Source organism: Trichosurus vulpecula, chromosome 1 (genome assembly GCF_011100635.1).
Source record: "Trichosurus vulpecula isolate mTriVul1 chromosome 1, mTriVul1.pri, whole genome shotgun sequence".
Taxonomy (NCBI): Eukaryota; Metazoa; Chordata; class Mammalia; order Diprotodontia; family Phalangeridae; genus Trichosurus; species Trichosurus vulpecula.
The window spans coordinates 13164676-13175691 of record NC_050573.1 but is presented as its reverse complement, the minus strand read 5'-3'; the positions used below and the strand labels follow the sequence as shown (position 1 = coordinate 13175691).

General features: G+C 54.2%; 1 protein-coding gene across 1 annotated transcript in view; it reads right to left on the bottom strand.

The window, feature by feature from the left end:
- Window positions 1-398: 398 nt before the first annotated feature.
- EIF4ENIF1 (eukaryotic translation initiation factor 4E nuclear import factor 1) overlaps window positions 399-11016 on the bottom strand; it is a 46884-nt gene continuing 36266 nt past the window's right edge. The window contains exons 15-19 of the mRNA XM_036740817.1: window positions 7109-7193; window positions 6424-6553; window positions 3600-3941; window positions 2798-2962; window positions 399-1789 (exon numbers count right to left, since the gene is read on the bottom strand). Coding sequence (XP_036596712.1) covers window positions 1548-1789; window positions 2798-2962; window positions 3600-3941; window positions 6424-6553; window positions 7109-7193 — 964 coding nt within the window. The 3' untranslated portion in view covers window positions 399-1547. The remainder of the gene's footprint in view (window positions 1790-2797; window positions 2963-3599; window positions 3942-6423; window positions 6554-7108; window positions 7194-11016) is intronic.

The window sequence follows — 11016 nt, the reverse complement described above, 5'->3', positions numbered from 1 at the left end:
CTACAGCTTGTCTTGGGCAGCTGGGCAAGCTTCCCACTCTCCTCTTCCAAAAATCCTTTTTACAAAGCTCAGGCACCCCTCAACAACCCCACCACCAATGTATTCTTATGGCTGAGATCAGGCCCTCAGCGGGTCTTGGTACTAAGGGGTGGCCTCCCGTCTGCCCTGGCTGCTCAGAAGCTGGCTTAGGCCCTTCTGGTTTGGGGCATGCAGACGACCCTTGGCCGTGAACGCACAAGCACAACAGTCACCCAACAGATGATGACTCCTCCACATTCTGAGGACGTGGGGGGGTGGGGGCTCCATTGTTGGCATAAGAGAGAAGCAACAAAAGGAGGGGTTATGCCCCCCAGAAGCAGCCCCTCACCATCTATTCTGATGAGCACCAGACACCGGAGGCTGGTAGAACTGACTTTATTTACAGACAATGAGGAAAGGAAAACAGTCTTACACACACGAGCTTGGAGACTGCACAGCACACAGGGGTCAGTGGCACGTTATTCTACGGCACTAGCTTGTTTTCTTTTTAATACTAAAAAGGGGCTGGGGCACCTTCTGCAAGAGCAGGGCTAGCAACGCCCACCATTCCCCACGGGCCATCGGGAGATGAGAGAAACAGCTCAAGTCACAGCAGCTTATGCCAGGGTTTGTCCCATCAAGGGATTCTTGGGGCACCGGAACTGCTTCCAGGTACGTGCCCCAGCTAGCCATCTACCATGACTCTGCGCCGGGGGAGGGCCAGGACAGGCAGAGAGAGAGGAGGCAAGGACAGCCACTCATCACAAAGTGACCCTCCAAAGACCACCCCCAGCCCTCAATGCCAGGCTCGGCTCCATTCTTGGCTGACCTCCAGTGAAGAGGCTTCAGGGGGTGGGGTGGGCTTAAGACTGACGTAATCGGCTCCTCTTCTCTCTCAGTCACTCTTTGAAGTGACTGGGAGTCTGAGGAAGAGTGGGGTAGGGGGGGAGGAGGAGGCAGGGCAGCTTCATTCATTCCACTCACACACTTGGCATATGCAACTTTAATCAAACAAACAAAAAAAAGGAAAAGAAAAAGTCCCGGATGTACAATAAATGAAAAATTCCGAAGTGTAGACATAAGTAAAGCTTAATGGAGGAAGTCCAGCTACTTTTATGTACAGCTCAAGTTCCAAAAAAGCCATCCCGTGGGTATGTACAAAAGGGGTTTATACACAAGTCTGTACACGAGGGTCTATACATTTATTCTGCAGAAGAAACCCTTAGGCGCTGCCTCCCGGGGAGGCCACCTGCACTTCATTCACATATCTTACAAAAAAAACAAACAAAAAAAAAAAACCAAAACACCAAAAACGAAGACAAGAGGGCTCAGCAGGCCAGAGGCCAGGCCGGGCCGTCCAGCTACAGCTCGCCAGAGGCTCCGCTCCCCGACCATGCTGGCTCGCCAAAGGTTCTCGGAAAGCGGGGCAGAGCGTGCCCCAACAGGCTGGGAAACAGCCAGTGCTGCCTGGAGCCCCGGACAGGAGCCCAGGCATCCGTGGTGCCCGCTGCCCCTCACCAGGCCCAGCTTCACTGCCTGTACTCCAGCTCATCCACGCTGATGACTTTGGAAGGCATCGAGGGCAGGGGCTGCTGCAGCACGTCTGAGCCGAACCACTTGGCCAGGCCCACGGGGGAGGTGCTCCTCTGGCTGGGGCGGTGCTCCAGTTGCGGGGGAATGTGGGGCAGGCCCGGCCGGCCCGACAGGTTCTGGGGGGGCGCCTGAACACCAATGGCTGTTCCCTGCGAGCCAGAGCCTGGGGGATGGAGGACTGCAGAGACAAAAACAGCTGTGAATGCACAGAGAGGTCTATACAGCAGCCGGGACTGCCTCAATCGAGGGACAGCATCAAGATTGGGGCTAAATTTGGAGGCATGCACCCTGCAGGGTGCGGACCCCTCATTAAAACATGACAGATTCACCACGGGGGTCTCTAAACACCTGGCACATCTGAAATGGACTGACAAACCCAGTGAGAATCTGGGACATAACCTGCCCAGAGCTGTCCACTAAGTGGGGTTGGAGCTGAGCCAAGTCTAGACGTGGTCACTCCTCATTTATGGGGGACCCCACTCCAACATTCAGCAGTGCCCTCGGCAACCACAAAGACTCAGTATTGGGGCAGCCGGACATCAGGACTGCTGGCTGCCTTGGCCCAGCATGGCTAAGCAGTGAGCAAGAGGCACCAAGCTTAGCAATGGAGACAGAAAGGCCAGACTGACCCTGAGCTCGAGTCCCCAAGTAGGTCTGGTGGGGGCCAACCATGAGGCCACACAAGGATCCCCTGAAAGGAAGGTCTGTGGCAAACCTGATGACCCCTCTGCAAGGACGAGAACCAGACCAGGCCACATCTGATGGAGGCGGGAAGGGCATCCTCCTCACACAGGAGTGATGGGGGAAAGAACATGGGCCCCACCAACCAAGAATTCCCTAAAATGAGGCCTGCCCACCCTGGGAGCTCCGAGGGATTTGTGCTCAGGATGTGGCGGAAGGGATTCCCAGCCAGGAAGCAGCTAAGGTCCATCTACGTTAACAGACCTCCCCTTAAATGCCTGGTACCACCTGGCCAGCCATCCTGTCACTGGAGGGCATTGGGCACCAAGAGCAAGAGAGAAGCCCGCATACAGCTGGATGTCTGGCTGTGCTGACCTGGGAGCACCCCACTGCAAACCACAATCAATCGGTGCTCCCGAGGCTGGGCCCCCCGTGTGCCCGCCAGCACCCAGCCTCCTGGACGCTGACCCCCACACCCAGTCATGGGCTGTTTTCCTATGCTTACCTGACCGCTGCAGCTGCTGCTGCATCACTGCAAGCTGCAAAGGCGTCCCTGAGCGAGGGGTCAAGAGGGGGTGACTGGCCGCAGGGAGGGGGTAAAAGGGCTGCCCTAGGAGAGGGCCGGAGATTCCCTGCAAATGAGACAAGTCCATCCCAGGAGGAAGCATGCCTGTGAGAGAAAAGGAGAGACCGAGCATTTGGTAACTTAAGGAGTAACTCTGGTGATTTCTCAGTACCACTACATGATAGTTGCACACTGGGAGGGGTCATGCGCCAAACCTTTTTGATGGCTAAGTCCCAAAAGCCTGACTTACAGAGACAGTCCAAAGTCTTGGGATTAGTAGCCAGGAGAAATCCACTTTAGGCCCACTAAGTCATCCTGAATTTTGGTGCTGGAACCTTTATCTGGTCAAATGTCTCATCTTACACATCAGCAAATACAAGTTCAGGTTTGCCCAGGGTCACAGGTCGTGGGGACAGAATTCAAACTCAGGTCCTCTGACTCTAGAGAGAAGGATCTTGGATCTGGAGAGACCTTGGCTAGAAGCCAACTTGTCTGGCCCCTCATTACAGGGGGGAAACTGAGGCCCAGCAGGTGAAATGGCCTGGTCCCAATGAAAGGAGAAAACAGTGAAGCCGGGATGCTCCTACCCTGGAGTCTTTCTGCCACCGTGGGTGGGGAAAAGGAGGGCACACTGCCTGGCTTAGCGACGGTCACCATTCCGGGCCAGGTCCAGACACCAACAATGCTTAGGATAACAGCCAGACAGCTGGGCCCGGCTCCCCCTACAAAAGAGAAAACTCACCAGCTTGGAGCAGAGATGGAAGATGCTGAGGATGGACCCCCTGGGCTAGCATCCTTTGGACCAGTCCTGGGTGAAACTGATGAGCAGGCCGGACAATTGGAACATGGGAGACGAGTGGGACCTGGTGGACAGGACGGAGGAAAGGCGCCCCAGGCACTGGGGAGGCCAGCGTGGGGGTCTTTCTGCCTGCTGCCTTAGGCCGATAGTCCTGTTCTTTGGTGAAGCGGCTGGTCTGGGGCAAGGGGATGGAAGATGTCGATCGCTGCAGCGTGGACAGTTTCGGATTCATGGGAGGGGAAGTGTCACGGTCTGGATTTGCCATGGAACTCAACAGAAGGTTCTCTGCAGTGATGCAATACACTCTATTATGACCCTGGCCCAAGACCCCCAACCACACTCTGTAGAAGGGGGACTCTTCAAGGAGTCTTGCTACACCCTGCCTTACATTAGCTCAACAGTCTGAGGAGAAACGTGAGGCAAGAATATTCCAATTTTGCAAACGAGAACCATGCCCAGAGGGATGCCCAATGACACGTGTCAAGGTCATGGAGCTGAGCCTCTTGCCCTCCAGTCCCTCAGTGGCTCCTCTAATTATGTGACCCCTGCCCCTTATTCACCCTGACGCACATCACAAGCACAGGAGACAGAGACGTGACCAAGAGTCTGACTACAGAACCAGTGTCAGATGGGGCACTGAGGCCCAGCCCTCCCTGCACAGCGTCTGAGGCTCTGCTCCTGGGGCCAAGCAGAACACGCCTAATCCTTCCTCCAAATGCTTGCAGGCTCTTCTCCCGCTGTCCTCTAGACTAGACTGGAGGCGCCCCTTCCTCCACACTCGCCTCACCCGGTAGGAGCTCCCAGCCCTCTCCCATCACACTGGCTCCCCCTGCACTCTCCAGGATGGTCTGAATTGAGGCCGACTCCAATCTGACCACATCTGCTCCTCATGCTGGGCCCTCCCACATGGTCAACCCCAGAGGTCTCCTCAATTTAAGAGCGACATTCCTCATGTTGTCTTGAGATAAAGCAGGAGGACTCTATTCTTCCCCCTTTCTTGCTGACCAGCCCAACCTTTCTGGACATATAGAGCATCTTATTTACAAATAAGGAGTGGCTGAGAAGCTGCAGAATATGGAGCAGCCTCATCACATACACCCCCTGGGCCAGCCTCAAGCTCCATTTTTCTCTGGCTTCTTCGGTCAGGTCATTCAGCCCATTTCCTCTAAAACTAGGAGGCCGGGCTTCTGACACACTTTGCAGCCTCCTCCGTCATCACTGGGAGAATATGAGCGTTACAAGAACTGGCCTTCATCTCAGGTGGCAGTCTGGAGGCTGGTCACCCTCCCAAAGGTGATCTGGCCTACCTGCCCCCAATCAGTCCTCAAGCTGTCAATCTGTAGGTCTCATACACACTAACGAACTGGACAGCTCAGTCATGTCACCACTTCCTCTTTCCTGGCTAGTGAGGCCATGCTGCCTAATGATCCTGGATCCTAGGAGGCTCTGCACTGTTCTGGAGACTGCTGTAGTCCACTCAACATCCTCTACAAGCAGGAACACCTGGAGGCCCTCTGCCTCCCTGGGGAAGCCCTCCTCAGGCTGCATTTTCTGGGACTTTGGAGAGCGCCCACCTGGTTTATGGAATCTTTGATGACAGACACATGCCCACGGAGAGACAGAGCTGGACGTGTGCCCCCTTGCTGCTATACGTATGCTTGGTTACTTGTAGTGGGTAAGAAACAAGCCCTATGAAATGTCTCTGTCTACATCTCCAGTGAGCAGCGCTAGCAATAAAGGTTGGTAACATGGTCTGAGGCCTGCAGGTCAGTAATTCATGGTGCAGGAACCAGGTAAGTTTGGGATCCCCCCAAGCCAGCAAGCTGGGGAACGGCCCAGACCACCAGCCTATGTCTGCTGCTCTGCCCTGTCTGTGGGGTTCAGGGTTCTGCTCACATCATGTAGCAGGGCATGCTCCAGACGGGGGCTGACCTAGAGGACGCAGGCATGGCATCACCTTACTCCTGACCAATTCTAAGCTCATCCTCTGTACTTCCCAGAAAATCCTCATCAAGGCCTTGAGTAGAGGCTCTTTCCAAGACAGAGGGGCTATGGCAGAGAGTCCAGGCAGAGGGCAGGAGGAGCCCAGTTCAGGCCCAGCTGCAGACGGCATTGGCTTGGCTGCCATTACACTCATTCTATTCAGTAGTCAGCCCTCCTGGAAAAGCCTGGATTTCTACAGTGAAAAAGCACACCTTAAGGTCCCCAAGGCTGGAGAATCAGAGCCATCATTTAGGTGACACCTTCATTTGGAGGCCAGAAACGAGAGAAGGCCAGTGAAGTGTGTCACCCAAAGGCTCCAGGATGCTGACCTGGCTCAGACTCTCCCCAACCTCCTTTTCATTAGGGTCAGTCAGCATTGCTTTGTTACCTGCTCCTTCTCCTACCTCAGGACTGCTCACTCAGCAAGGATGCCTCCCCAATGTCCAACTCTCTCCCCCAAGACAGACCACGGGGTCAGAGCCTAGCCCGGCCATGCCAGGAAGAAGCCATTAGAGGAATAAGCTCGTTCACACAGGATCATTCCCCTTTCCTCCACATCTCAGGGGCCCTAAATGATTCTTCCCCTCACCAATAACATCACAGTGATAAATCTCAAGATCTGCACAGGCTGACCTTGGCTACAGGGACCCAGAGACTGCATCACAAACCATCTATCTCGGGTGGCCCAATGAGTAAGGGGCAGCGCCTGTGAGTGGCGGCCTCCTGAGCCTCCTCCCGACAGCGCACTGCCCCTGTGGCTGGCCTTTCAGGCCTGGCACAGTACCTTCATTCGCCCTCTGGCCTTCTTCTTTACCATCGCTGGTTGGCTTTCCAGAAATGGGGTCTTCTTTGTTCCTCTCTTTGCTTTCATACATCCTGCGTATCACTGAGGTAGGAGTGAAGGAGGGAGACAGCTACAAACAAAAGCAGCCAGAGTTAAACACCCAACCTGTGGCCTGAGCCAGACAAAGGCCATCTTCCAGGCTTGCCTCCCCAGTCACTCTGACCATGGAAGGGCCTGGCTGTCTACTCCCCTTTTGTCCCCGCTTGGGCAGGTGGTAGTGAGGAAAGCCCACTAGGCCAAGACAAAGGCTACATTCAGGCTATCCTTTCAGCCTCCAGCGTGTAGCCCGAAACAAAAAGCTAATCACCGCCCCCACCAAGTGTATCCCCATCAGTTAGAACAAGTGCCAAAGGGACCTTGGAGACCATTTAGCCCAGTCCACCCTGTCCCTGTTACAGATGAGGAAACTGAGGACTAGGAGAAGAGAGGCACTTGCTGAAGGCCAATGGACTGTTTTATGTGAATTCATTAAAGACAGCGTGTGGAACAAGCACAAGCACAGAATCTGCAGCAAAGGCCACAGGGTCATTCAGTGCAGTCTATGGCCTCAGCGGTTGGGGGCAGGAGGATAAACGTGGAACAGGATGGCTACAGCTGCAAATCCAGAAGCGCCCCACGCACTCACCATGCTCGTGACAGCAGCGGCAGGAGCCGGAGACGCAGAGCTCCCTCGGTGTACGGGGGCTGGCGATTTGGCCACACGCTGCTGCCTGTCAACAAAGGTCAGCCAGTCAGGGAGAACAGAGCAGCTGTGGGAGAGTGAGAGCTCTGGCCACAAGTCTCCCCCGACCCTGCCTCAGAGCCAGAGCATTCGTAAATCGAGGACCACAGCACCTGGCCAAGTCTCTGTGATGCTGGGGGGAGGGCACACCAGTGACCCTGCCCCTCGGGCAGCTCAGGGCCAGGCCCCATTCCCACCCTGGACGCTCTCCTCCCTTGCTCTGGTCCCTCTCCAAACCAAATCCGACCTCAAATGGGAGCCCACCCCAGCATATCCTCCCGTCCCCATGGGCCAGCCAACCCTTCTTGTCAAGCTGCTGTCCCAACACTCACTCAGCTCCCAGCCTGCTGAGGCGTTTGGGGCATGTCAGGACACCAAGCGCTACAGCAGCCTATGTCCCAGGCCTCAGTCTCCCTAATGCCCTAAACACCCTCGACCCAGCTCTTTTCTTCTTCCCTCGAGCTTTTGCTTCATCTCCCTTCCTTGCTACTGCCCATCTCCTAGAGAGTAGTCTCCACGGTCAGCTTCCACATCAGCTGGATCCTCAAACATCTGGAATCTGGGTCTGTGAACTCTTCCATTATGGGCCTTCCCTAGTCTTACAAAACAAACCACCTAGCCCCAACCATTCCCCTCAAATGACGCCCACTCTTTCCTCCCCCAGAGCTCTTCTTTCCAATGATGATCTTAACGGCCAACTCTGATGGTCTTTTCTCAGGGCTCCCCATTCCGACCTCTCTGCAGGATCCCATGTCACTGGCCATCGCATCCTCTTGGAAGCTTGCTGCTCACTCCTCTCTGGGGTCCCATCCCTGTTCTGTCTGTCCATTCCTCAGCCTCCTTGGCTGGCTCACCAACCCCTCGAATGTGCTTCCCAAGGGGCTGTCCTGGGCTGCTTTCCACCTTCGCTTGGTAACTTCAGCAGCTCCTGCAGGCTTTACTATCACCTCTATAACACTAAATCAAGAAGCTCTCTATGTCCAGCCAAATCTGTCCTTGAGCCTTGAGGCCTATTGTGTCCCCCAAACAGCTCACACTCACCATGTCTAAGTCAGACCTCACTTTTCTACCCAAAGGCAGCAACCATCTTTCCAGGCTCCCATTACCACTTTCCCTTTTCTCCCACCTCAGATTATCTAAACAACTGCCAGATCTTTCCATTTCTCTCTCTCCCACAAAGGCACCACCTCAGTTTAAGCTCATCCCCTCTCACCTGTAGCCTTGGCTACAGCATTGACCTCAAGTCTCACAGCCCTCCAGTCTATTTTCCCCACACTTTCTCCTTGAGTGATTTTCCTAAAGCACATTAAGAAAGTGGTTTTCCATTGCCTTGAGGATGAAACACCCAGGAACCCATCCGGCATTCAGATCTTCTACCACTCAGTCACGGCCTCTGTCCCCAGTCTCATACATCACTCTCCTGTCCCACGCTGTAAGAATCCAGCCCAGTCAAACCCAAGCTTTCCTCAAGATAGGGTCCCCCTGGGCCCCTCCAAAAAATTAAAACAAAAAAGAGCCCCACAGAAGCTCCCAGGGCATGGAAGGGGACTCACTGTTTGCATTCCTAGCATTTGGCCCACTGTAGGCACTGAAATGACTGCTGATGGAGCCATTTATGCATGGGTTATCTCCCTACATCCAAAGGGTGTTTTCTCCTCATCTCTGCCTGCTGAAGACCTTCTCTGGGACACAGTGGGATAAAATGGGCACCAGCCTGGACTGGAGAGTCAGAACCTGGGTTTCGCCCTCATCTCTGTTCCTGAACGGTTATATCTTACCTCCTTTAAAACGAGGAGGTTGTAGCACGTAGCCTTGCTAGTTCTATATCCTCAGACTCGCTGGGATCCAAGGCCTAGATGAGCTGACATCTCTGGCTCCAAGTTTTCTCCCCTCAGATGTTCCCGACCCTCAGGTTCCTTCCTTCATTTTGATCATGTTTTCACCTTCGGTCACACTTGTGTATGCTGCATTTATGCATCTAGACCTCCCTGAGTTCACCCATCAGCTTAAGGCCCCAATGCCTCACCCAGAGCGGCTGTAACAGCAGAATTCAGAGTGCCTGAGACCTATCCCTAAATATAAACAAGGCTTAGTACCCGCTCACACTAGAAGACGCAGAGGAGATATTTTTATTTCCAATGCCAACAAGAAAGTTACCCAAGCACACCATATAGGGGATTGTAATGCTTGTTTTCTAACCCTATCTTTGGACAAACCAAGGGTCCCAAGTCCCCAGAGTAGCCTATGGTAAAGACCTTGAGAGAGCCTAGGGCCCTCTTTTCATCACCCTCTCCCCCTCTCTGTTGTTCTCCTGCCTGTCTCCTCCCTCCCCCTCACTCTCCTAGTTCTATATCAGGGTTACACTGCCTAGTTATGGGTGTCCTCCAGCGCTCTGCCTGGGGCCCTTTTCTGATCTCATCAGCTTCTGTGGATTCAAGTCTCTCTACTAGTACTCTCAGACCCATTTAGGATGCCCCAAAAGTCTTGGGGGGCAGGCTTTAATAGCTGAAAACTGCTCCAAGATTTTGGGGGACAACCTGTATGCCTGGCCTCCTCTCTCTCCTCAGCTGCAGTCTCACACCAACAACTGCCTCTCAGACATCCTAAACCGCACATCCCAAGGGTGACAAACTCAACACGTCCAAAACAGAACCCTCTCTTCTGAACTTCATCACTGCTGTGGGGACCATCAGCTTCCCAGACTCAGGGTCATCCCTGCATATCTAAGTCTTGCCTTTGCTTTGCTGCCGGTCTCTCGTCTACACTTACAATGCTCTAGTTCTGACTTCTCATCCCCTCTCATCCGGACCCCCAGAAGCGCCTGGTGTCCTGTCTCCAGCTTCACCCCCCTACACCCTCAAACCCAGGTTTGTCCCTATGACCATGGCTGGCTCTCTATTGCCGTCAGGAGAGACAGAAGCCCCCTCCCTAGCTCAATCCTTCCTACTTCTCCCATCTCCTTTCCACAAACTCTCCTCGCCGTTCCCCTAAAGACCTGCCATTTGCTGTCTCCATGACAGGAACATTCTCCCTCCACAGGTGGCGTTTCCCAGTCTCCCCAGCTGTTGAGGGCCTTCCCCTGGGACACGACCTTTCACCTACGCTGTATCCATCTTGTATATTCTCAGTTACTGACATGGTTTCTTCCCCTTTAGAATGGCAGCTCCTTGAGGGCAGGCCTCTGACTGCTTTTTGTAAACCCAGCGCTTAACCCAGGACCAGCACTTATATGTGCTCAGTGCTTGCTGACTAACTTTGGACAGCAGGCCTAGGAGGAGCTCACAGATGCCAGTCACTGGCCCTGCCTACAGTCACACAAGCAAGGACGCTCAATGAACACAGCCTTCTATCCAGTGTCCCAAACCCAAGAGGAGAAGAGCCACCACCTCCAGAAGCCAAGGCAGCCAAAGCAGCTTCTTCGGGGAGGAGGAGCGGCGCCGAGGAGGAAGCCATGCTTGTTCGAGAGCCCTCATGATCCTGCCCACGCAAGAAGGAAGGAGAGCAATGACCACCCTGCACTTTACAGAGGAACATACTCAGGTCCAGAAGGTGTATTTCAAGTCTGGGTGCTGAGATTCCCACATCTATCCACCAACGGACATGACACACGTCCCAGACAGAAACAACCCAAGACGAAAGATTAGCTGCCAACGTCTGGGCGCCTGGGGATGAGGATGGGGCTGCCAATGACAGCTCTTGTTCCAAGGGGCAACCAGACCCTTGTCACAGCTTGGAGAGGTCCAAGGACCAAGGATGAAGGCTGTAGATCCCAGGTCTGGCATTCAAGGCTTTTCCAAATCCTGGCTCCAACC